The 26,958-nt window shown below is 37.5% G+C and overlaps 1 protein-coding gene across 2 annotated transcripts in view; it reads right to left on the reverse strand.

Annotated features, from left to right (window-relative positions):
• The window catches only part of SLC25A21 (solute carrier family 25 member 21), a 260,560-nt gene that overhangs the window by 64,786 nt on the left and 168,816 nt on the right, over positions 1-26,958 (reverse strand). For both annotated transcript variants that reach the window (XM_074585185.1, XM_074585186.1), the window contains exon 3: positions 2,229-2,312. In XM_074585185.1, the coding sequence (XP_074441286.1) occupies positions 2,229-2,312 (84 nt within the window). The remainder of the gene's footprint in view (positions 1-2,228; positions 2,313-26,958) is intronic.

Below are 26,958 nucleotides of genomic sequence, written 5' to 3' on the forward strand. Positions count from 1 at the left end.
CTTCGTGTCCTTTTTTCCTAGTGTTTACTATTGGTGACTGTTTAAATGTGACCTTCTGCCTCTGTCTAACGTCCTGGAGAAAAGCAGGTATTCATAGAATTTGCTTTTTGTTTAGATCAGTGTTGACTGCTTTTGCAACAGGCAAGTAAAACTCTATTAGCTCTAGCTCGACAGAAATTTAGTGCAATCCACTGCTAAATTGTGATTTAAATCTATAATAATTTCATGTAATCACCTTCTTTTCCTGCTTAGAGAGTCTTGCCTTGATATAAATATAAAAAAAAAATTCTGGTTTGGTTCCAGTATTGGGGCACAAGCATTCTACAGCAGAAAAAACCCACCAACAAAACAAGCCAACAATCTGAATTTCTCCTTTCTGAAGTTCATTCACAAGTGACTACTGTGCTCAGACCCTTCATTGTTTCTCCACAGTGAAACAGTTTATGTGTGTTAGGCAGTACACTGCCTGAATACCAGGAAAATAATAATGGAATCAAATCCGTAGAATAAGTGATAGCTGTATCTCTGAAAAGCACTTGAAAAGCACAACATGTAAAACAACTGAAACAGAGGAGTCATTTCCTTCTACCCCTCCCCCAAATAGTAAGGGAATTGTGTTTTATATGGTACATTGAAGTTTGCAGTGTCCTGCTACTATTGTATACGTGCAGGTCGTACAAATACACATTTACACAATATAATAATGTAGGTAATAAAATAAGACCCTAACATCAATTAGCTTGGAAGCTGTGTCTTGATTTAGATTCATTCTCCAACATGTCTACCCATTCTTAATTTTACATTTTGTGACTAGTTCAACAAAATAAAAATACCAATGAGTTTCAATGAGATAAATAGCATTTTCATGCTCACTGACTTAAATATTGAAACTAGTTCCATATTGAAAAAGATTGACATGATTGCAAATATTAATACTTTCCTATTACAAAAACATAGTTTTCTTTTGAGAAGCAATAAAAATTAACATATACTCAGCTTAGAAAACACCAGAAGTCACAAATTATCATTTTTTTGTGAAATCTTTTTAGCTGTTATGCTTTTTAATGCCTCGTAGTGATAACGTACAACATTAATCTTTCATCAAAAGTGAATTTACCCCTGATAAGGGCAAATGTGACAATTCCCTCTCTCGACACCTTAATGAAACTTCTCTACATCTCCCGGCTTTAGCAATTCAAACCATCCAGTTCCATACCTAAGTACTTCTGTCACGTAGCTTAGCTACAGCTCACTACAAGAAACAAAACTGGTCTAGTTCTTCATTTTCACTGCTTGTCTCACCTCTGTTCTTCCGGTACAGCTTGTGGACACAAGAACTCTGTGCCTCACTATACCTACGCTGCCTCCACACATGGTATCTATGCCAGTATATATAAGAACAGTTCAATTTTGATGAATATATGGATAAAAAATGCGTTGCTATTGTATTTACAAAGTTCTTATGGAAAGCCTGCCAGCTACCCAAAGCTGGGATTTACTAATTAGAGTTACCTTGATTAAAGGCTAGCTCCCGAAGAGCTCCTGTGGCTAACAGGCTTAACTTTAAGCATATGATCAGTCCCATTACATTCACTGGCTTTAACTGGACTGCTCATAAAATTAAGCATGTATTTAAATGCCCTTCTGGATCAGAGCCCAAGTCCCGTAGAGGTGCTCAGGCTTGGAGCAGTGGTACCTTCTGAAACCAGTACAATTCAGGTGAGTAAGGACCACAAATCCTTTTTCATATTCTGTCAAACTGAAAAGCCATGGAATTTTGCTCACACAGGTCCTGGAAACATTGTCTACCACAGCTAACCGGGAATGCTAGTTCATCAGAGCTTGGAAACAAGTTCTGAAGTTCACTGAACTGCTAATGGCTCAGGCTGAGCTAGTTCAGAAAACCAGGACAAGAAGATACAAGAGCCTAGATACTGCACTCCACCGGTGCGGCCATCCTGCTCCCAGTACTGAAGCAGTGTTTGCCCCGGTGTCTCTACACCGCTGTGAATTGTGGTCTTTAAGCATATCCTAATAGCAAAATTTGGTTTTGTGAGTGTAAGTAACGCTAAGACTTTTCAAATTGTGCTCGTTATGTAAGACTACATGTTTGCCAAATCCTGGCAATTGCAAAAAAGGGTGGAATATAAAGAGGGTCTAATGTCTGGAAAATGGGTGATTAAAAAAGGTCACATAAAATTGACAATTTTAAAAACATATACTCTTACCCTTCTCGTTGGAAAATAGTCCTAAAACAGTCCCCCAGGCTCTTGTAACCGGTCGGATCAGTTTTCCCTCTTTGAATTTGGAACCTAAAAAAAATACAATTTACATCACAGCATGAGAAGTCAGGGATTTTAAGTCACTTTTAACTTTCCAATTATTATATAAAAGGAGTTTTAAAGTTTTTTTTTTTGTGTATCTGATTCATTATTATATACTGTTCCTGATATACTTATTAACACTGTTTTCATAGAAGCTGTTAAACGAAAGAAAAATAGAGCTTTAGTAGTAACTTTTTTTGTAGTTTATGGAACTCACAGTATAGCTATCACCTTTGACATTTACACCTCTTTCTAGTTGTTTGAAAAATAAGCTGTTAACCCTGTGCCTGATCCAAAGCCCATTGAAACTAATGGCAGTCTGAGTCAAACCCTGTTTTTGAAAATCTGAAATGGAATACTATCATGAGTTTCACTATGAAATGAATACACTGTGCAGTTTCTTTCTTTTTATATCTGACGCAATTACAATAAAAATCAACCAGAGACATGACCAGAAATTAGAGCACCATTCATTTTTCATAATTCAATAATAAGATTCACAATAAAAGCAAGCAATGAATTATTTTAATTAAAACCTTGTTTTCTCTATTCACATTTTGACAACAATAAGGATTTCAACAGGAAGCTTGTGGCCTTGAAAGGAAAATCAAGATTATGATTTAAGATTGTAAACATCTTTATTTATGATTTATGGATAGCAGCAGTGAGTTTAACAAACTATATTATTTTACTAAGAATCTCAGTCAGATAACCCTATTTCTTGCAGTTTTAAAACTACAGCAAACACATTCAAGTAAATAGCATCGAGAAATCTGGAATACAGTTTTAGCAACAAAACTTCTTTTTAATCTGCTAATCACTATGTAGCACCTAAAAAAATAGAATATTGATTTTAGCAATTTCTGTCTACAATAGCCCTGTATCAGGCAATCACTAAGTTGGCTTTATCACTAAGTACAATAATGATTCTACACAAAAATAGCGTTCAGCGGTTTCAAGGAATAACTGGCATTATAGTCAAGAATGTCATATGCCACAGGCATATCGCTCTTCTGAGAAACATCTATTATTACTTACTCTAATGATGATACTGAATCTCATCAATATGTAACAAACAAAGGTATTTTTAACTCACTGTTAAACAGCAATGTTCTCCCCTCTCTCAACAGAATTCGGTAGGGTCAAATCAAGGTTTGTATTGTGGCAAAAGGCATGCGTTGTTTTGAACACCCGTATTTCCTAATCTGTGTTCTGTGCTAACACATCCAACATTTTATTCACTTTGAGGAAAAAATTTCCAGTGATGTAATACAATTCTTTGGGCAATTATGAAGGCAAGCCCACACCTTTTTTGAAAACAGTTAGAAGGAAACACTGAGTCCCTCCATAGTTCTAATAAAAGTTGTTCAGGCACATCTGGGATCTCTATCTGGGGTAACCTCTTTTATTAGCACAAGAACTTGCTGCCAAGTTGGCAGAGTGGAGAATGCTATTCAATAGGCTTACATTCAAATAAGAGCTGATGCATAACATTTTGTCTGAAAAGAACCCCTGGGAAGGCTAATAGTTCAAAAAAAATGCCTCACTGCCATCACACAAAGTCCAACAGTAATATCAGCTACAGAAGTTTTTACATTGTGGCAATCAAGCAATCAAAATTATAACAGAAAGTAGATTCTATGCACATTTTAATATATTTAAGACTTGATTATTTATACCGCTCAGTTGAAAACCAAAAATTGCTTTCTTTTGCTTAAAGAAATCTTGCAAAAACTCACTAGTAAATAACTTTTCCCAAGTGTTTAAAAAATAAATTTTTTCTTAACCCAAACTCCTTTCCTTAAGTTTCAAGATTTGGCCCACTTGTAAACTCAGAACTATGCATCGCTGTTTCTAAAAGATCCTCTGAATAATGTGCCTTTCCTCTCTTTCACCCTGCAAATGCTCCAGCATGTCCTCCTAGCACGTGTCTAAGGTTTCCCAGTAAGTCGCACTCGCACAACTTTATGTAGAACTGGGGCTTCAACCCCAGACTCACCGTGGATCTCCACAACGTGCTGAACATACTTATACGATTTTGTTTTACAGTTAACAGTGTTGACTTCTCAACTAAATTTAAATGATTTAATAAAAATACATCTTTGATAGCAGGAATGAAAATCACAGCAGAAGAAATGCAATAATACCACGTGTAATTTATGTGTATCAGATGAAGGATAACTTCTCGCTAAAGAAGTTAAATCAAAGGAGGTTTACATTTATTTCAGTTTTTTGTTTTAATGTAGATAAGACCTTAGTATTAAATGAGTCCATTTGTAACACTGAGTCACACAAATAACATATTCCTTCCTTTAGGGTTTTTGGATCCATTCCTTCCCTAGTAAATCTTTTTTATAGCTTTAACAGCGATCCTAAAATACATGCCAATTATGTGCTTCAACCTAGATCTGCGAATTGGGTTCTTTGATTCAGAATTGCTTGCCTCAATAAAATAATTCATAACTTTTTAATGAACTAGCTAATTGATCACCAGCACTTGTTACAAGAAGCTCAGGGAAGAGCTGAAAAAAATATTTGTTCTTTTTTCTGGAGGCAGCAACAGTCTGTATGAGCAATCTTAATAATACAGACGAGTGAAAGCATTCACTTCAAAAAACAACCTGGCCTGTTTTTAATGATTGTTTAGAGGAATGAACACAACTGGGGGATACATAATGGCTTTCTCTGCTTCGAATCCATTCCTTTCTAAAAGCATTATAAAACCACTGAATTTCATGCATTTTTGAAAGCTGGATGCCTGCCTTGTATGTTGTTAGCTTTGCTAGAACAAAAAAGATAAATTCTCCTATGAATATAATCGGAGCATTAACTTCTGATCTAATTTATCATTTTGAAGTCTGAAAAGAAGGCGGCGCAGGGAGCGTTCAGAGACATGCTGAAGGGCCATATGAGCAGAGAGGCTTTTCCAGGGCTGGGATGAACGACCTGCTGCTCACTACTAGCATACAACAAGCCTCAGAAGTCACCGGACACTCCAATGCGTTGCGTGTTTGTCAAGAGCTTTACCACTCTAAAAATGATCGTCAGGCTACATTTCCTCCCCTCTCATTTTCCTGCTTCTTGGCTTTCTGGCCATAATGCTGTGGTACCGAGCACTCTGACCCTGGGAACGCTCACAGAGCTGTGGGAGTCACTTTGGCCCCCGGTTACCTCTTCCTACCCGGGACCACCCCCAGCACCTACTGCCTGCCCTCTCGGCTCCTCCTCGCAGTTCCCACCTCCAGCTCCCACGCCACGAGGGACCTCACAGTCTCCCTTTTTGGGTCATGGGCTTGGTCTTTTATGCCTCCTTTGACTGAACAGAACCTTTGCAGTAGCTGTGTTTGATACAAACAGGTCCTGATATTGCTTAAGAAGAGAGCATCAGTGTCCTTCCCTGTTCAATCCAGAAGACACATGGTTGGGATCTCAAAATCATGTAAAACCATCTGAGGTTTTGGGGTCTGTTCAAAAGGCTATATCTTCATTGAAAACTCTGCATGATCTAAACCCATGAAAATATTTTAACTTATCCACACTAATCTGCACTAAAACTACTACTCATGAAATGAATAAACTTAAATTATTCTTATTTTGATAGCATGAGAGAGAGCATTTTTTTATGGTTGTAACAGTCCTTATCAAGAACTCTCAGCGGGCTCAGCTTGGAATCCCACAACGCAGAAGATGTTTGAGTCCTTTCATCAGTTCTCTGAACCACTTACCATTTAACAAGTGATACGTCATATTGTGGAGCAATGACTCTACATAAACACATGTATCTGTTTCCAATGCCTAACTTACAGTTCTTGTTGGTTTTATAATAGCCAGTATTTTATTCCGAGTTTTGTAAAATCCTCAGTCCACAAGGTGCTTTCCTGCCCCTCTTCCTATTGCAAAAGTCCTCTAAGTAGTGTTTTCTAACACAATCAGTATCTGTAGGAGAACAAGCAGATGTGTGTGCTTTCTGAAGAAATGAAATAAATGTTTTTTCTCTCTCCCTCTACCAGTTGCTAAATGTTTTGTTCGTGCTCGCTGAACATCTCATCAAAGTTGTCTTGTGGACGTCTGCCATTACAGTATCCAGGTATTTAGTTTAAAGTCTGTTCACCACAATGTTACCTAGCAATCTGCCCCCTTTTATTTACTGATCTGGGCTGGAGAAAGATTTCCAATTCATGCTGAAATTATTTTAGTCATCTTAAAATCTAAAAGGAGGAAACCAGTATTTTCATATCTAGATTCAAGTAGATAGTGAGCAGTTAAATCCCAGCTATGTAGGACAACCACAATGTGATGTGGAGCAGACTAGACTCACCAAATTCTTGCCGCTGGGTTTGCAAAGACTATACCCTCATGTGTAAATTCCAGAATTTCTTCCTGCTTTTATACAGTGCTGCTGACTAGTTCCTCAACCACAAAGTTCAGAGGGAAAGAAAAACACTGACTCAGAGAACCAGGCTTTATACCATGTTGCAGTGCTTGCCAACAAGTGGCAGTCTTAGCTGTATTTTCCTTCTCTTCACATGTCTTGCTAGGATTTTTGTCGTATGTTCTACTCTGTTTTGAATAAAGCTCCTAACATTTCTCTCCATGATTGCGTTTTATGCAGTACCAAAGCAATAATCTCAGCTACTGAGGTGTTCAGATGCTTTAAAGAAAAGAAGAATGTTATATGGCATAACAACAAAACAAATTAAATTATCGGTGCAATGTTAAATTTAAAACAACTTTTAAATAAATTTACAGCCTCTGGAAAACCGAAAACAACACTTATAGCTTTTTTACACTTTCAATAACTCCCATGATTCCAGACACTTCTAGCTGTAGTTACCCCTACCAGCATAAGTTGATAAAAAATGTATAGTCTGAAGCTTTATATAAATATACATTATTTAACAGTTCACATGCTTATAATAAAAAATAACTGCATTATAATTTAAAAAGATTTTGATTTGCTAACTTAAACATTTATTCAGGTGTTACTACTAGTTAGTGCTATCTACTGATGCTTAGCTTTCATGCAAAACTTTGCACTGCAAAATGGACCTTGATACTATAATTTATTTAACTTTTTGGCTGAAGTTCTTTGAGTTGCTTATGTTACTTACAGGATAATAACTAAATTGAGAGTATAATTCTGTCACTTATTTTAACAGTAAATCACATGAGCTGTTGAAGAACGAAATATTAGATTTCAAAACAAAAAACCTAATTATTTTAAGCCAAAGATATAAATTTTGCTAGTGCCAAGGTCCTATTTTAAGTATTATAGTATGGCTATGATGATTATTTAACTGCAAAAACCATATAAGAATACAATAAAGTAGTAACATAGAGAAGAGGCAAAGAACACTTATTCCAATCATTCTCGGTAGCAGGCATAGATTTGCTTCCATCTAATCACAGAATTTTTCATACAGTTCATATTTACTTCACAAGTAATAAACCAGAGTCATGAGTAGAGAAGTATTACCAAAAATAATTTGAAAATTCAGCTAAATTAATTCCACTTTGTTGGAATTCATGATACTTTTTAGTTTTTTTACCTCTATGACTTTTGTAGGAACATGTTTGGGTTTTTTTTGAAGAAGAAGAAGAAAAGAAGGAATAGAATAATGGAAATATGGTAAAGATACCCGGAAAATTCAAAATTCTCTGCAGAGATGAGTTTTATGTGAGTTAGAACGTCAAGTATGACAGTCGTGATGGATTCTCACATTTACCAAAGTATTTATCAAACACTGCAACTCATAAATTCTCCATTCCACATCAGACCTCTGCCTTATTGCAATTCTGATCCATTCTTCTGTCCTTTCCCTATCTGATTGGTTATCCAGCAATTTGTACTCATCTCCGACAAAAAAATCTCAGAAACTGCTATGAAATGTACGTAGGGCAAAAGGAGGAAACATCACCAGTGGGTGAGAAAGAAGCAAACACCTACATCTGAAGGAGGAGTACATTCACACTAAAAGTTAGAGCCAAATCAACAACAAATTTAGCAATTTACAGCAGAATTTAGATGGAACAGCTTGGCTATTCTGATCAAAATTTGAATCCAATAAGATCACAATCAGCTGCCACCTTCCTTTAGGTTAGTTAAAAGCCACTTTTCTAAACTCTCTCATAAAGCAATTGGTCTAAACTCTTTGAGCCTCAATGATGAAAAAATCCTGTGAGTGGCTGACTCTGAGCTTACAATTTTTTGAAAATATTTTCCCTGAATGAACTGCATCATTGAACAGAGAAACAGCAAAGTCCTAAATATGACAAAATGGGTTAGGTGGTCCACTGGTTCTCTCGGTTGGTTCTCTGAATGTGAGTCTTACTCTTAGACCAGACAAAAGTACACTAAACAGAAAAAGAACTTCACCTTTCCTGTACTTCCAATTTCTTTTGTAGATCACTTTCCTCTATCTCTTGTTTTTATATTCAAGCTACGCAGCACATCATTCCATCAGAAATACCAGTATAAAGCAGTACTACGTATACCAAGAGTGTAATAAAGTGTTTTAGAAATGAAAGTTGTATTATGCCAGCTACTAATGAAGAACTATTCTACTTTTTTCTCCCATAGTAATTTTTCCATTATATGCATGGGAGAAGCATACAGTAGCTATAATGTCAGAAAGTTTTCCTTTACATGTAGTTTTAGAAGAGAATATTTAACAAAAATAAACTTAACCAAAAGGAGCTCAAATTAACCTATGTAATTGTTTCATGATAATCTACTCCGGTCATTTTGCAAATGAATAACAAAAATAATTAGTCAAAGCAGTTACATACAAATCATTTAATGCCTTCCCAAGAAAGAAATACAGCAGAAACTAAGTTCAAACCTTAAATATTTTTAATAATCTAATTTCATCAATGAGTGTGTATGTGTGGAGGGGGAATTCAAAACAACAACAAAAAATGCAGTGAAAACTACCATTTTTTCATTCCACACTAAAAACTCTTCAGGGAAACATCACGCATACTCGTAGCTATGATGTTGTACAAGTTCCCTTTTTTTTCCAAGAATGAAAATACTGAGAACGCTTGCATGTTTCATAGCGAGGTGAAGTGAGGCTCTGGGCTGGTGTCCTCCCCACCTATTCCACATGCACAAGATTTCCTATCTTCAGTCCCCAGCTTCCCTTGTGTTTCTGGGGTCCCAGATACAACTGGCAGCTGTGGGCTTCCACGAGCTCCTCGCCAAGTACCAGCATTTCCTCCTTTTTATGGACCTGCAAGCAGCACACATTTTTATTATCCTTTAGAAATCGCTCCAATATTCTTCTGGCTGAAAAGCCTATCTACAAGTCCTGCCAGGGCAGGAATGGCTCCGCTGGCCTCTCTGCCAGTGTTCTGGATACCTCGAAGGTACAATTTTGTCCTTGAAACTTTGCTTTGGCTGCCTGGATACAACTGCTGCGCGCAATTCAAGATGACAGCGACGATCATAAAGGGACAGCTATATTTGAAAGATCACACAATATTTTGTGTGAAAGACCATGCAATATGTGTGAACTTAATGATCATACAAAGGTAAGATCAGCTCGGAAGTGACCACTGTAAAAGTAATAGGTCAATTTAAACACTGCTTGTGTTTTTTGTCTACATCTTCTTGTGTATAAAGCACTTAGTTACACTGGTGAAAGAATCTGCAGAAACCAGTTATGGTAAAGCCAGCCTTTTGTTTTTCACAGTGATAGTTTATTTCTGAAATCTCCTGTAATCTCTATTGCCTAACTAAAAACAGCCCCCCAGAATCTATGGATTTTTTTGCCCCTTATCTAAACTGGTCAAATCATTGGAAATGGCACCATAAGGAATAATTTTGTATTGTCAGAGATGATGGAGTTATTTTTATGATTTTAAATATAGGTAGTCACTCATGGCCTAATAAATACATCAACAGAAGTCTGGTTTTCATTAGTTTTGGATAAAGTCTTGTACATTTTTCCTTGAAACAGCTTATAGAGAAAAAACAGACAAAGTGATGAGGAATATAAACTAATGACTAGAAGAGATTTCACAAGAAATCAGATATTAGATTATATTACATAAAGCCCCCAGTATCCCGTCTCAATTAATGGAAAAATGAGAATGCGGTTTGGCTGATTTCAGCGTGTAACGTGTGTCTGCTTAAAAACTGTCCAGTTTCTTATCTCAGTTTAACTTCTATTACAAAAATGTATATCCTCTCTTGACCTCTCTTGGCTGGACTAGATGGACCTTTAAACTAACCCCGCAGAGCCATTCTTGTGTCCTGTGACATTACTTACTGCGATCTACGAATCCATTACTGAGTCTCTGCAAATTGGAGCCTTTGCAAAATTCTAATGTAAGTAGGAAAACTTCACCTATCAGTTAAGATTGTTTTAGTATCAATGATATCAGATTAGAGGAATAATGTTGCTGTCTTTAAAAAGTAAGGGTATTCTCTATTACTTTAGAAAGTTATAAAGGCAAATCTTAATGCCGCTTTGTAAAATAAAACATGTATCTGATAAGCCACAGGAAGGCTTCAAATAAATAATTACTACTGGTCATTACTGGGCAATACCTGAAATACAAACAATAAGCATTGTTCTAAACCTCCTCCAGTTTAGGAAAATGTAATTAAGATAGATATCCTGCAGGAAAAAGTCACTTTTTTCTTCAACAATTCCTATACAAAGAGCCAAGTACTTCTACAGAGCTTTCTCCACAAAGCTTTGATGTCAGTGTCCCCTATGGTGATCCCACAGCACTTTTCTTTTTGAAAAGGCAGGAAAATTGTTGCGGCTTTGTGGCCAGAAGATATTGGGGGAGGATTTTTTTGAGAATTGTTCCATACTTTTCAGTATTCATTAGCATTTTAAGGTCTTTGATGAGATCAGTCTCATCATAGCTTAGTGTATTTTTTTTTTTTAGTGTTAAAGTGATTTAGCACCAAAAATTTGCAAACCGCAATGAAGCATACATTGGACTTGCTCCCTAAGGTTAAAGTAGGAAAGATAACCAGAAATATCTTTTCTCCCAAAGGAAAGAAATGGTCAAATACAGAAATCCAAACTCATTTTCAGTGGAAAATAGCCAAAATCAAATTGTGAGTTGTTGAAAGACATGTTAGTTTTGAGTGTTCACCCAACCTCCTATGCTCGTACTGGAAAATATTTAAAAGGGAAAAAATGGCATTAAGATATTGTGGCTGAGATTTTTAAAATAGCGCAAGGGATACAACAAGATTTATTCTACTGGAAAGCACAGCTAAATGCCCCCCATTTGAAAACCTTAACTCACATGCCCTTTCTTATTAACAGACAAACCATTTTTAATGACTAATAGCTAATATACGTAACGTAGACTTTACCTACTATGCATATGCTGATTCCATGTAAAAATGACTTTTTTCTCTTAGATTGTATGGCTAAGTGACAGAAATCGTTCACCTCTAAAGTAGCATTACCTTTTGAAATGAAACTAGTAAAATGAGGAAATTCTGAGTTAAAGACTGAAACTCAACTCTTACCCACCCAGCTGTGTCCCAATATTACAGCTTATATGGAATTCATTATCAGCCAGCGCTGAGCGACCTCAGCAATTCTTAACATACAGTAGGGCATAACAAGGCAAGTTAAGGACGAAATTTCCTCTGAAGCGCTATGGCTTTCTCTGCTGTGGTGACTTAAAGCGAAACTAGTAAAATATTGGAACACTCTTGCTTTCTGTAATACAATTTACCTGAAATAATGCACTTCCCTCCGTAAAAAGCAAACCAAAACTGTAATCCCATAACTTTAAGGAAAGGTTGCTCTGCCTTGCAATGGTGGCTTGCCAATGTCCTTCAGAGTCCACAGATACATAACCACACTTTCAGCAAATTTTTTGTGTAACATTAAAATTTATCCTAGGAAGTGAAAAGAAACCTTTGACACCTGGGAATACACCCCACTGCATGAAAATATTGCAAAAATAAAGATGAGTTCTCCCAAATGCATTGTAGTGGAAAAACAGCAATTATTTTCAGACTTCAGTAGATTTATTTTTATTTTTCTAATAACTCTTATACTATTAATAGTTAACAACAAAAAATAATGCCAGACAAAACTCAGAAGAATCTAGAATCCAGGCTGTATGCTGTGGTCAGAAGACTAATTTTGAGTATCCAAAACTGTGAATCACAGTTGCTACAAAGCTGTAAGGATACTATTTTTTTCGCAGAGCTAAAAAGCCCCACCCAATGAGATTTTTTTTCTTATTTGTAAATACATTTTGAAAACTACCAAAGTTCAAGTATTTTATGGCCCAGTTTTAAACACCAGAAAATTAGACGTAATGCTGTAATGGAAACACTAACAGGCTTTTGACAACAGCCGTGCAAGGCTGCACCTTTATATCACAACACACTCTCCCAGCTGAAAAAGCTCACTAGTTATCCAGGATAGTGTGGAAAAAAAGAGTGTTGTTATTTTAGGAAAGACAGTTGCTTGAAAATTGGCATAAAGTGGTGAAAATTAAAAAGGAAGGTTTTTTTTTTCCCCCAAACTCAACCTAACTACTCCATAAAGTAATGCACAAATCATTCATTATAATGAGTCATAACAATGATTTGTGATCTTCCAAGTTTTCATTTTATGCCCCTCTGTTTTTCCTTAAAGACAGGAGGATAGACAAAGACTGGAAACTTTGGGTCATATGGATCACGGCACCACTGCTATGTCTGGAATTTTCTTATAAATATCCTATTGCTCTGAGGTTCATAGGCCTGACTGAAACAGCAGGGACGATCTCATTTGTACTTTTATAGTTGTAGAGGGATTTGCAAGAGTTAACGCAATTTTCCATAATATTTCTTACTGACTTCGGGAATAAAGGGAGAGTTCCCTTTTTAATCAGTATCTGAAACACTGTTAAGTCTAAAGAAAAGCAGGACTTCTTTCAGATTTAACAAGGCTTTTCCAAGTGCCGATAATTTTAAAGGTACAAAGCAAGGCAACTTTTGAAAAAGAGAGAGGATTTCAGAAAAGCGTTTGTGAGTAGCAGGCAGTACAGTAGTCGAGAGGGTATATTCTCAGCAGATTTTACTGCTTCTTTGCAGATTTGTACCTTTTAAAGATTGTTTTCCAAAAAGAAATGTTAAATGATTCCTTTTGATTTAATGAAAATCTTCAAATCAAGGAAGTATCTTCAAGTTCTGTTACAGTGATGGCTATCTCAGAAAACAAAACATTTCACTAACCACTAGGTGGAAGCTAGAAAAACTCCTTTCATTTTGTACATTCACAGAAATCTTTTAAAGGCATTTTGCTCACGTTCTTCCCCAGGCAGGCAGGCAGACTACGTTAACATGGCGGATTTGACTCAGCTGTTGAGCCTGAGGACTGAAAAACAGGCACAAGAAAAGACAATTCTGATGTATTTCTCAGGGACTCAGGGATTTTTCAGCATTTCTCAGGGACTACTGCTTTGTTTCCTTGCCATGTTCGGTACCCCTTCTGTACACCCACTTAGTCAAGTCTTCGTAGTGCTATGTGGACTCAGAGATAAAACCAACTGAATTCCTGAATGCCTACTGATAAATAAAATGGGCTTGGTAAAAAAAAGGACTGTTTGAAAAAGTGTTTCTGCATGCTTATACAGAGTTAATAGGAAATTACTGTATATATTATTATATATAACAAGTAAAATTAAGCCTTTGTTGGTCCATAAATTGCAATTTGTTGTCTAGTGCCAAACTGAGTAAGAGTGCAATAAACAAAACCCTTAGTGCACAACACGTAGGTGTGCCACCTCTCTCCTACTCTTTCTTAGCACATATGCAAGCCAACGGGAGAAGCAACTATATGGCTAGCTCTTTGGAAGAAAAGCGTAACTTATCTTCTTCCTAAATTCCTAACTTACCTTACGTTGCAGAGTACATTGGTATTATCCTCGTTAAAAATCTACAGCTTGTCTGACTTGTGGCCCGAACCCCTCCCAAGAATAAAGCTGACCTTAAAGGCCTGCAGAAAGGAATCTCCAGTTTCACTACATGCAGGGGAGAGTTTTTAGCCTTTTTCTGTTTCAAGACTCGCTTGAAAATGCAAAGAGCCATCCTGCCTACCAGCTAAGAGACTTATCACCTGCCAATTTATTAGATGTCATTTATTAGAGGTCACAAGATGCCAACTTGTCATTGAAAATATCAGCAGAAACCGCAGCCTCACAATCGACAAACACTGCTGCTTTTGTTGCAAGAAGTTTTCCCTATGAGCCTGTGGTCTGGGAAAAGGGCAAATAGGGAAAGTCAGTCACAGGGGAATGACTGATGGATGTATAGGGAGTGAGCAAAATTATTAAAATAGGTGGGAGAGAGAAGAGTGTGGCCCTGAAGCAACACTATATATTGAGCAGATGTAAAACCTTGAGGCAGTCATTGAGGCTCAAAACATGAGCAATGTATCATTGCCTCCGCTCCTTCCTTGGTATCTCCAACACCTACAACCAAGCACAGCAATTCTCCAATTTTCCCTTCTCTCTCTACTACTGCAACGAAGGGACGGCGATAATGTAGGCATAAATGATATCTGAATTCCTATATGGTATTGATTTACCGTACCATATTGTATCAAATTATAGTGCTTAAATCCACCAGCTTCCATTAACAATAAAAGCAGCTTAAAAATAGATTAGAAACCTATGTTTTAACTTTATATGAGGTACTTCTGTAGGACTTTCTATCCTCAGCAATAAATATTACAAAAAGGTATGTATTTTTCAGAGGTTTCCTAGACCTACACCACGTCTCATGTCTACTTAATATCAAGTGGCATCTTTAACATGTCTTATAGTCTTTTTTAGGATTGAAGACACTCCTCTGGCCGCTGTTTAACATACTTCAGCAATTGTTGTTTTCCCTCTCACCTCTAGAGTATATGTGTGCACAAAAATATCTTTCCTAACGTACACAGAGGAAATATGGTATGACTTGAGAAACTAATTTTCTTTTAAGGAATATGTGAAGTGAGAATGATTCAATGTCTACAGCACAGTTATAAATTATGTCTGAAGAATAAGAGGGATGATCAGAAGAGTAATGTATTTCCAGAGCTGCTCATATAATGGCCTCTAAGTAGCCTACAAACTTCCTGCCCAGGGTCAGGACTGTGTACTGAGAAGCACTTGACCTGCTTGATTTCTTGTCACTCAGTTTCCTTCCCAAGGGCCATGACTGTGTGGAGGTTCAATATCTTGAAGAAGCTCTTCAACATAGATGATATGGGCAACTGTAAACACCTATTAAATATGACTTGCTGCCCTCAGAAGTGGAAAAATTCTCTAGAAGACAAGCACTGAAATATATAAAGTGTCTAGCTGATGGATAATATGCTGGGGAAATACTGGCTAAAAGCAGGAAAAATCTTTACCCTGTATCTAGACAGTATCTAAATAGATATAATAGTATCTAGAACTGCTCATCTACTTCTATAGGCTAGGTTGTGCATGAGTGAGGAATCACATTCTAAAAAACACAGAGGAGAGTCAGAATCAATCAGTAACAAATCAGTTTCACCTGTTCCCTCCTTAGAAGAGAGAACTTCTTTGCATTCCTAAGAAAAAGAAACCTCTTTCTGAAAAAAACCCAGCTGATTTACCCAGTACTTACACAGCTGATTCAAGAAGTAATTTCCAAAACTCTACCAAAAATACATTTGTTTACCAGCAATGAGCCCTCATTAGACATCTAAGAATTTTTACAAAAGAAGTCAGGGTGTGAAAAACCCCACCAAGTTATTTCATACATAAATCCAGAAGTTCTAGAAAATATAGACATGATCATTTGAATGATTTTATACATGTATGCATACATATACACATTCCTTGTCTTCCCTGTAATTAAAAGGAATAGAATTTTCTGTATTATCAGAGAAAAAAAGGCTTTCATGAAGTAACAATGAACACACCACTAATTCACGTCTTCAAATTCCTTATTATGCTGGTATACACTTGCATGTTAGTTAACTAAACATCAATCAATAGACTGACATATGCCATAGAGTTTAGATACCAATTTAACACCTCTGCATAAAGTTAGAGAGGAGAATTAGAAAATCACTTTGAATTTATTATTTCTAGAAAGAGTAGACAAAAGTCTTTGAGGATTAATTTCATGCTGTGGGTTAAATTTCACTCTCACGATAGGCCAACTGTTGCCTGGGGCTCTACAGATAATGAACCTGCCAAGGGATTAGCAAGGAAACGCTTGTGTTATTATAAATCGTGTACACTTCCCTTTCTAACCAACTTCATCCTTCATGACATTAACAAATTACACTCTCTGTCCATGTTTCAATATAATGCGAGGCTGCGAATGACCCTGAACCAATAGTACATTAGATAAGATCTTCTCAAGGCATAAATAGCTATTAAATTTGGTTGAAAGATCCAGACCTCCTGAAGTGAGAACATAAGACATTTTATGTCAGATATCTCCAATACCCAGAGAAACATTTGAATGTAAAATCTGTCTTAAAACTATCAGCTGATATAGTCTAAAATGGCTTATAGAGAATTGTGCACAAAGGAATGAAATGTAACACCGATATAGAGGAAATTTTAGGGAGAATTAATCTACCACAAATAGTCTAAGATGTTAATCATTTGCCTTCACTGTAAACAATGGATTTACTAAAGAGCTTAAACACATAATTTATTGTATGTATATTAGACTAGAAGTTTCAATAATGATTTATGCCTAAGGCCAGTTAGAATATTTACAATGCAGATATAGATGTTTTCTGTATTTGATCCTTTCCTCCTTCCTTTTCTTGAAAAGCTTCATACTTTTATTTTTTACTTGTAAAAATAGCTCAGTTTCTAGACAATCCATGCTGAGCTGCGCTGGCATGCACTGGTAGTGAAATTGCATAATATTACAGCATTAAAGTAGAAATCTGACAACATGAACTGGATCCCTTATTTGCACACTGCCATATAAAAAGAAAGGCAAGAAAGAAGTCAGAGCTCTGAACCTTCTTTTGCTGGTCCAAATAAGCTTAGGACAGCATTTCCTGAATTTTAGAGATGGTGGTATTACTGCTAATGTCTCCTGTAAGGAGAGAGACTCCTAAAAATGGTATAGTTCTAAGTAACACAGCTCACCCTGCCGCATCTTTCAAAACAATTGAGTACAGCCACCAAAAGCAATTTTTTGTATCCTATTGCTTTCCCCCCTCCTCTGAAGCCAAAGCCTTCTTTGAGACAAACCATCTCCAGGGTGTGGCACCACATCACTTCTAATCACCACACACTCATCATCCATGTTAAAATACTCAGAGATTTATTCTTTGCGCTGGATTGTAAAAGGCATGGACAATTTTTTCTTTTATTTCTCTTGTCAACCAGCCTGGGCACGACCCCTTGCTAACGCTCCCTTAAACACTCTGAGGGAACACGACCTGACTGGTTGTCCCTGGACCCCAACGGTGTGAGCTTATGACGTTGGAAAAGTGGCCCGTTTTGTCTCTTTGCTCCTATTTCTGCTCTCCCTCGCTGTAGTTACAGACTGCTGCTCTTCCAGCCACCATGAGTCACGCTGAGCTATGCCAGATGACTCGGACCTACTGCGTGGCTGCTATTGTTCTCATATAACCAAAACAGAGAAAGAGGAATTTCACCACTGTGCTGTTGCAATGTATCAGTATAATTTTCTTTACTGCCTACAGTAGGCAAGAGTAGTCTTTCCTGCACTTCCCTCTTAGCTTTCTGACTCAACAGGAAATAATTGTATTAGGAGGCAGATAATGTAGATTAATAGATGTCTCACTTCTGAGAATTTGGCATCCTGACTCCTTGGCATCATATAAGGCTAGGCAGCTGCTCTCTTAACCTACACATACAGATGAGCCCGCTCCGCATCCAACCGTGGCACCAGACCTTTGGCCAACATTATTTTTAATGAAGGACAAAACCCTTTAAAATGACAACTGAACATTTCCTTATACTAAAGGAATACTTGGACAGTGTAATGAGTCCTATGGCCAGAGCCCTCCATACTTTTCCAGGACTGGAGGTGCTGCAGACAAGACTACTAGGATTCAGGTAGCCTTAGTACTGGGAAGACAGTCAAGCATCACTAACATCTTGCGTTTTCCATTTGGGATGTAATTCAGGGAATGGTTCCTCTGACGGCAAAGACAACTTAAGAAGATCACTGCTTGTTGCCAGACACTCTGTTTTGCTGATGCAAATATTTATGAGGCTATGCAGTAGAGGAAAACCAAACACCCTCCACCTGAATTTCTGCTGTTAACCCAGATTGCTTTATTTTTCATGAGAAATTCAAAGGTGCTCTTGGGTGCACGCATACAATTCACAACAAAATTAACACAGCTTTGCTTTAAATAATTACTTTCATTTTCCTGATGCAGCCCGTTCTGTTTTACACCATAGGATCTCATAGATGCTATATTCAACAGAGTATCCAAGAGACATATCATCACATGGTATGTGTCCCCCCACCTTGGCAACTACTAAGCTTAAAGCAGAAAGTGATGCCTCCATCTAAAGGGGTCAAAAGGAAACAGAGCAAGTAAAGGACTGCTGTCAAGTGAAGTGGAAATGAATTGGAGAGGAGGAACCTGGAACAAGTTGTTAAAAAGGACAAAGAAGATCACAGAGGGAACAGATTTGGTGGAAGAGGGCAGCCATTAATGTAAGGTGGACAGAAAAAACAAGACAGATTTTTGGAGCTGGAAGATGAAGAGTAAGGAGAAATGGGAGGCTGAAAACAGATGTAAGTGAAATTATCTGGGCCACAAGGATCTGCAATGATTTGTCCACATGCTTTATGATACATTCTTTAACAAAACGTCTTCAACATTTTCAGCGACTGTAATTGTTTCATGAAAATCTTGTTCTCTGCCTCTCTGTGGTTTGTTTTTGGAAGTGGCAGGTTCATCCCGTGAGACTTCTTAGAGAAAACTTTCAACTTTAAACATTCCCACAGCATAAAATTCTTAAGGCAGATATATAGAAATAAAAATGTGCAACAAGAAGTTTATTTTTTGAAACGCCTTCCTCCTTAAGTCCACAGGGTATGTGATAGTCTGCAAATGAATCAGGCTGCTGAAGTTGGTGCCTAATATGCAGAAGGAGTAAAATGTAGTCATGTGGTCCGTGTTACTGAAGAGACACATTATTACGGATTGTGCAACTTACAGTTTCCTGAAAGCTAATGGCTATAAATTCAGCCATATTGAGTTCACTTAGGAGATAGCAACAGTGTATGTTTCTCAGTTCGTCATTACTTGAATAAAAAAATCTTAAGTCAGCTTAAAACAATTTTATGCTACACTTCTAACCATAGAATAGTGCACATTCTACTTTGCATTAAACAATTTACGTTCACATCTGTCACATATTACTTGTTGCCTCTTTTCCCCATTCCCTGAGGGGAGCTTCTTGTTTTGACAGCATTTTAGTGTCTGTACTTCTGGCTAACTCTTGATTTATAATGGAATAATTACAAAAATAATGCAAATTTATTTCTAATTTTGATATTTCTTCTTCCTCTTCCTTGACTATGAATTGTTACTCTTAGCTTATAGAGGACGAATTTAAAGAAAATCCTACCAACAAATGGAATAAGAGAAAGAAGAGATATACCTAATTGCTAAACATCAACTGCTTTTATTATCCCTGTTTTTTCTTAAAGCAAATCATAATTGGGTGTGATGGATAAGAACTATCTTCCTCATAAGAGATCTGCCAAGTAGTTGTCAGCTGTCCAAACTGACATCCTGAACCATTTTTTACCTTTTATAGACCGAGAACTTTCTATTAATATATGGCACATATAGAGGAGGGCAGTGGGGAAATGCTTTTTAGTGGACAACCAGGTGGCAAAGGTTCTTATTATGGGACGAGTATTTGATGATACTCATCTCCACTCTAACAGGCAACTATAATTAACTATAATGCAACAAACACATTAAACTCTAAACAATCTTTACAATTTCATATAAACACGAAAACCAGTAACTAAAGAGAAACTGAATAGACTTAACATTTTAATGATAAGTAATCAAAATGGATTAAATAATCCTCTGTGCCAAGTGGTAATAATAATTTACCTAGTGAACTTTTTTGTGTCAGATTTTTTCAAATTTACAGCTAACCTAAACTTTGAAAAGAGAAGAGCAAGGCATTGCTTGACAAGCTGAATTAATGTGTCTATCAGCATTAAGCCCATGCTACACAGTGACATCTCTCCAGTAGGTAAACTGCCTCTGAGACTAATGTGTCTTCACTTATTACTTCACTCCTCTTTGGCTAAGCTCTGAAATGCCAAGGGATACAAATGATCTTGTCTTCAAAATAATTTAAAGCCTGCTGTAATACAGAATGGAAAACACAGAGAGTAAGGTCTTGTCAAAATGCAAAATCAACAGAGAGTGTCAGGAGGCAGAGCTCGCTGTCTGTAATGTGATCCTTCCACACACCATAATCTCCATTTTATTTTGCCTAATGAGGCAGGAGTTAAAACAGTTGACCTGATCAAATTCAGATGGCAGCCCTAAAGGATGAGCCCCCTGCTGCACTCTTGTCCCGACACCCTTTGTTACCTCCAAGTGAGCTGAGACCAGGCTGTGAACCATGTAAATAGGAGGTTTCCAGGTTAATGAAAAGCTGCAACACCCTTCTAAATCGGGACAGAAGGTTATGCTTTTCTAATCCAAAGAAAGTTTCATGAACCTCAGTAATAAAGTTTAACGAATGCTGGTCATTTTGAACCTTGCAAATAGAGACCGGACAAAGGGTAATAGTTTCCTTAAAAAAATTCCTTATTCTATAGCCACTGCTCAGCACGTATTATTAGAATAACATGAATTTGTTTTCTTATGACAAATTCAAATATATCAATTAAAAAAGGTTGTCTTGGGAAAAGGTAGTTAATTGTTCTTATGAACTGATGTTTTTATTAGGTGATGGCATGTTTGCTGTTTCATTTCATTACTTATCTGCCAAGGAGTTTCTTTCAACACCAAATCAGAATCTACATGCTACAATCATGTAACACATTCAACTTCAGCCCATGTGTTCCAGCTGCTGACACAGATAAATCTTTAAAAGTGGGCAAAACATAAAAATCGTCTATGTTATCTTTCAGCACGTAGCATAATTTGCGGTCTTTTACACAATAGAAATAAAAATTGGATTCAGCAACTACACTTCTACCTGCCACGTGAAAGATGAGACTGTGATGGATAATACAGCTGTAGTGTCTACAGAGAGGTATGGAGAGACAGGGTGTGTTAATTCGGGCTTAGCAAGCGCGTAGTTTTTTGTTCAGCTTTGAGTGTGAAGGGGGGAGCCTCACGCGTGCTCACTAAAGATCACGTAGATAAGTGAAGTAGATAAGATATACATAAAAATACCTCAGTGTGTCTCTGGAGTTTCATTAATAAGTTTGAACACATTTCCTGGTTCGGGTTGTCTGAAATTTTTCTGACATGAAGCGTTCCATATTATGAAAATACACGTACTAACACACAGAGAACACATTAAACTGGACAGCAAGATATTGATGCCTGCATAGTCAAAAAATACATGTATGATTTATGCTTGGCTTCTACATTGTTTTAATTCTACTGAAAATTTACATTAATTTATCTGTCAAAGAAAAGTCTGACAGATTTTGCATTTGTCATGTTTTAGGCTTATCTCCTGGGTGGCTATTCATTTGTTACTTAGTATATATTACAATTTTGTGTTCAGATTTCACTGGACTGTATTTTTAGTCCCTTTTTCCTTTCCTCAATTAGGCGTTTGTGACACCACTTTTCATACATTGCAGTAATCAATTCCGAAGCCATTCATCAGGATTTCAGAAGCCACTCTTGAAAAATTAGATACATGTGCTCAGTGTAAAAGGGAATGCAATGATTTATGACACAGGTCATTCTGAAAACCCATGAGTTCTTCTCCGGTGACGTGCCAGAAATCACAACTATTACTACAGGGCTGTGATCTGTTTATTATACAGCTTATGAGTAGTGCGCCATGTCTAATTCATTTTTAATGTGTTACATTTTTTCTGGTCGATTTTTGAAAACAAGATTTACAGTTGTTTAGAGGTTGACAAGAACAGTAAACTGCTGGTTTAGTTAATACATTTTAAACTGGATTGATTAAACTATCAGCCTGTTTGCACTCAGTGTTCAAGCTATAAAGGCAGTATTGTTTTAATTGCAACTACAGCAGTCAGCAGTTCTGTAAATCATGTGTTATGCATCCCTTGGGTGAAAAAAACATGGATGCTCAATCTAACTGGCAGGGAAGAAATTAAATTCCTGGGTTCTCTTCAGTTTAAAGAAGGGGAGACGGTGTCAATCACAACAGAAAAAGAGTCTTTCCAGAAGTCCATGATCTCAGTTACCTGCTCAGGGGAGGGATGAGTATGTTCCTGAACCATCCAGCCCACAAAGCCTTGTCATTGCATCTTCTAGAAAGGTACTTAACCAGCTCTTTCCCATTTGTGATACGAGAGCAATAAAGCAGCTCTGTCACACGCACAGAGCACAAATCAAATGAGGTTTTCATGGAGCTCACCACAGCCAAAAAGCCGGCGAAGTTGTTTACTGCTTTGGTGTTGGCACTACTTCTAACCACTGGTTAAGGGCAAGCTTATAGAAAGTATTGACTAACTAGTTTACAGTAGAGATGCAGATATGGTTTCATCAAGAATATAAGAGGGCTGTAGTCCTCAATTAATGCTACTTCACACAGCATACAGTTCTGGTTGTGTGACAGAGCAAGACCCGTGCAGATATGCACCACAACCCAGGCAGAGGGCACCACTGCTGCTGTGAACGTGGGAACGAAGTGGTGCCTCGCAAGTCTAGCACAAACAGACACCTCAGTGGCGCTGAAGGGCTCTGCCATTAGACTGAGTCAGACTCTGACCAAAGCTCCTGTAATTACGCACAGCCTGTTGGAATGAGATATGTGCTACAGCAGAAACCTTGCATACCTTTTAAGTATAGAATTCATCTTATTTACCTTCAGCCATCTTTGATTCAAGTGCTGAGTTTAAGTCAGTCGTCTAGGCTCCCTGAAGAATCAGTGCAGAGATGCATCTCCAAAGTCCAATTCATCCCATCCAAAGATGGGTATCAAGGATTGATGGAATTACTTGTCCTCCATAATTGTTCCTCTCTTTCCCTTGACTACAGAAGGAGCTGTCTACCTTTGCCTTTGATACACTGACAAGGCTCTAACGAGTGCCCTTAAAGAAGGGGCAAGCATTTGTCTAAGGTGTGTTTTCTTAGGTGGCCATTTGGGTTTTGATCAATAACAGAGATATTTCACATGAAAATACAATCAACTTTCCGTAGTATGGAGGAGGTCACTTAAACTTGCCAGCAAACTATTACCGAGTGTCCCCAGACTCCCACAATCATATCCTTAGGGCACAGCATCACTGCAGGTGTCCCGGTGTTTTGTGGAGGTCACCACAGGACCAGCAATGGTGAAATTTGGATAGACAGTCCATTTTTGTCTGCTCTCTTTCTCCACAAGACTGCAATGTGTGAGGTAGGTTGTGTTCTTTGGATATGTGACGTAAGCCAGACTCTGCAGGAGGACAAGGAAAGGGACAGAAGGTCTAGAGTAGGGGCAAGGTACAGGAGGAAGTTCTGGCAGACTCAGCACCTCAGTGGCTTGAGCACCCACAAACATGTACATGAACAGGCACTTACAATAAAAACATAGGCTTGATATATAATCACTGGACTTCTCCACAATCTAAAAGATTGTGGAAAACAGAGATAAAATAACAAAAAGTCTTTCTGAAAAATGCAACAGAACTAGACACCAATGTGTATTTTGCTTAATCCCAGAAGTGCACCCATGAAACAAAATTACTGAAATTTAGTTCACTAAAAACTGAAAACAAGAATGCTCATTTGATTAAAAACTAATGCCAGAGGCACCCAGATGCCACCAGGAGAAAATATTTTTTTTTCTAAATTTTGTGGGTCCACTCTGCAGATGGCTTGGCCCCTTTGGGTTTTGCTTCTGGCCGTCGCACCCCCTTTTCCCCACTGTTCCCCTGTTCAGAGCTGAGATGGCTTCACATGCGCAGCCTCACTGCTCCACACTCCTGGTGCCTCTCCTCCCTCCTGAAAAATGTCAGGGTAGAGCGGTCCTGCCTTGTAGAGGCTCAGGAAGACCTACAGATCCTGCAAAAGGAATCTGCAATGAGATTGTGCTAAATAAAAGTAGAATCCAAGCAGCAAAAGAAGAGGCAGGAGTCCTGGGATGGTAGGGAAGAAGGGGTTGTGCTGTGGAAGAAGATCGGTGCCCAGAAAAAGACTAGCACCACACTGTGCTGTGGTGTCCACCATAGACTGAAACCACCCTGGGCGAAATTCTGGCCTTCCCAAATTCAGGAGCATAATGGATGGAGAGGGAGCACGAGTGAGAAGGGGGGAGAGGGAGAGAGAGAGAGAAGGAGAAAAGAGGATCTTACCCGTGACCCACAAAACCCGTTGATGCCCACATCCAAAACACTTCATAATAATACGTGGTACAGCTCCTTTAAACGTACAGCGAAAGATTGAAACGGGTTCACCTATCACTTGCCCATTTCTGCAATGCTGTTCTACTCTGCCATTCCTTTAAAAAACTTCAAAGTGCAACAGAATACTATATGCATCGATAACGTTATATTTAAAATCCAGATTAAAATCCTTAGGTGTTGTAGCACCGTACAGTGGCTTACATATGCAATGCCTGAAGACTTGTTTAAATGCAAGAAAAGTTATTTCCAAGTAACTGCATGAGCGAGTGCAACCTACTACTTAGTGTGCAATAATTGCTTACTTTGTGCTTGATCCGAAGAGACTGTAATTTTGCAACAATTTTAGCGTGAAGGTCAGAAAATTTAGTTCTACATGTAAAGGACACTTTTTAAAAAATCGTTTTTTACTCTAGTAGCTCTTCGTTTACTCTTAGATTATGACAATAGGATTCATCAGCTGAAAAATGAAGGCCACTTGCAGGGAAGAAAGACAAACGTAGATTTTACACGAAAGAAAAGACTTCGCTGGCAGATCAGACTAGAGGATGGTAAAAACAAAAAGAATGTGAAACAGGAGTCAGGATTTAAATTGCTATGTTTTCCAAAGATATATATAAACAATATCTTAAACTAATTTTGAATTCAGAAAGTTCTCAGATTTAATATAGGAATTAAAAAGAGTTCCTAAGGATAAGTTTACATTACTGGACATTAGGTTATGTCTACATTATGTCTTATCTCTCTTTCCAACTTGAATTACTCTTTTACCTATGAAGTATAGGGCCAGTGCCAGTATCTTTGAGCAGACGAATGTATTAGATGGCTGTTAGAAGCATCTTTTCAAATCTTGTCTCCCCCAAGCTTGAATTTTATAAGCACAACTATGTTTTAGCTACTGTTTTAAAAGATAAACTCTGCTGTCAGGGACCTTAGGAAGACTGGGTTTGCATTCAAATCAAAGAAACAGCTGAAGTCAGTAGGTCCCTGAAGACAGCATCTTTTCTAAACTAGTCAGGAGAGGATTTACTGCACATTAACTCCTGCAACAGTGATAAATGCAGCATGCACTCTACATCATATGATGTTTCATGTACACTGCAGAGCTCTGCCATCTCTGTTTCAGTTATATCACTTCAATCTGGGTGGAATAATTTCTTCTTTGGCAATATTTCTGCCTATATTACCTACTAGATGATTCTGATAAAATACTAAGGATGGACTCATTTCAAAAGAAAAACTCCTAGAATGAGCTCAAGCAACCTGTGGGAGTATTGTCCATAATTTGATTTGGTTTTAAGATGCTTACTCTTCTGGTTTTAATTAAGTTTAGCTAGCTGTACAAGGAAGAGTGATTCTTTATCTTAAGCACAAAAATAAAAATTTTATCCCAGAAAGGGCATTTACCCAAAACTGCCATGCACATGCCTTTTCAGCACAGCTGATTTTAGCTCTTTAAGTGATCCTTAATCCTTGAAAGTTTAAGCTCTTTCAATGTTTCCTCCATAAAGGTAACCAGCAATTTTTTACAAAATTTAGGGAAGGAAGAAAGGAATGATCCTCCTGTAGTACATTTATCTAGTAATTTATCACAGAATAAAACCTTATTAACAGCAACTGAAAGCATACTAAAGATATGTCTTGCAATAATGTCAGGGATAAAGATCAGAAATAGAAGACCTTAGTTTAAAACATGGCATGGGAAATATATTGAGCAGTTTGAATTCATGACTGTTGGTTATTTATTAAAACGTTAACCTATCTGTAGTTATTGTGAAAAGTGACCAATGGCACATATAGCTGCACTTGTAGAAAGACTACAGGAGAAAAGAATAAAATGAATTACCCATATTTAAATTTTCCCCAAACTCTCTGATTAACGTAATTCAAAAATGTCATTTGTTACATCCATTTTGTTCTTGTCATTACTTTGATTTTATATTCCTTATCTAAAATATATTGCACACATTCTCCGAGTACAATATTTTCTGCATCTCTACAAAAGCACATGCTTTGTAGTGAGAAGGAAAACAGAGAATACCCAGCTCTTACACACGGATGATAAGAAGATACAACGTTTAGAGAACTTTCATTACTGAT

Source organism: Larus michahellis, chromosome 4 (assembly GCF_964199755.1).
Source record: "Larus michahellis chromosome 4, bLarMic1.1, whole genome shotgun sequence".
Taxonomy (NCBI): Eukaryota; Metazoa; Chordata; class Aves; order Charadriiformes; family Laridae; genus Larus; species Larus michahellis.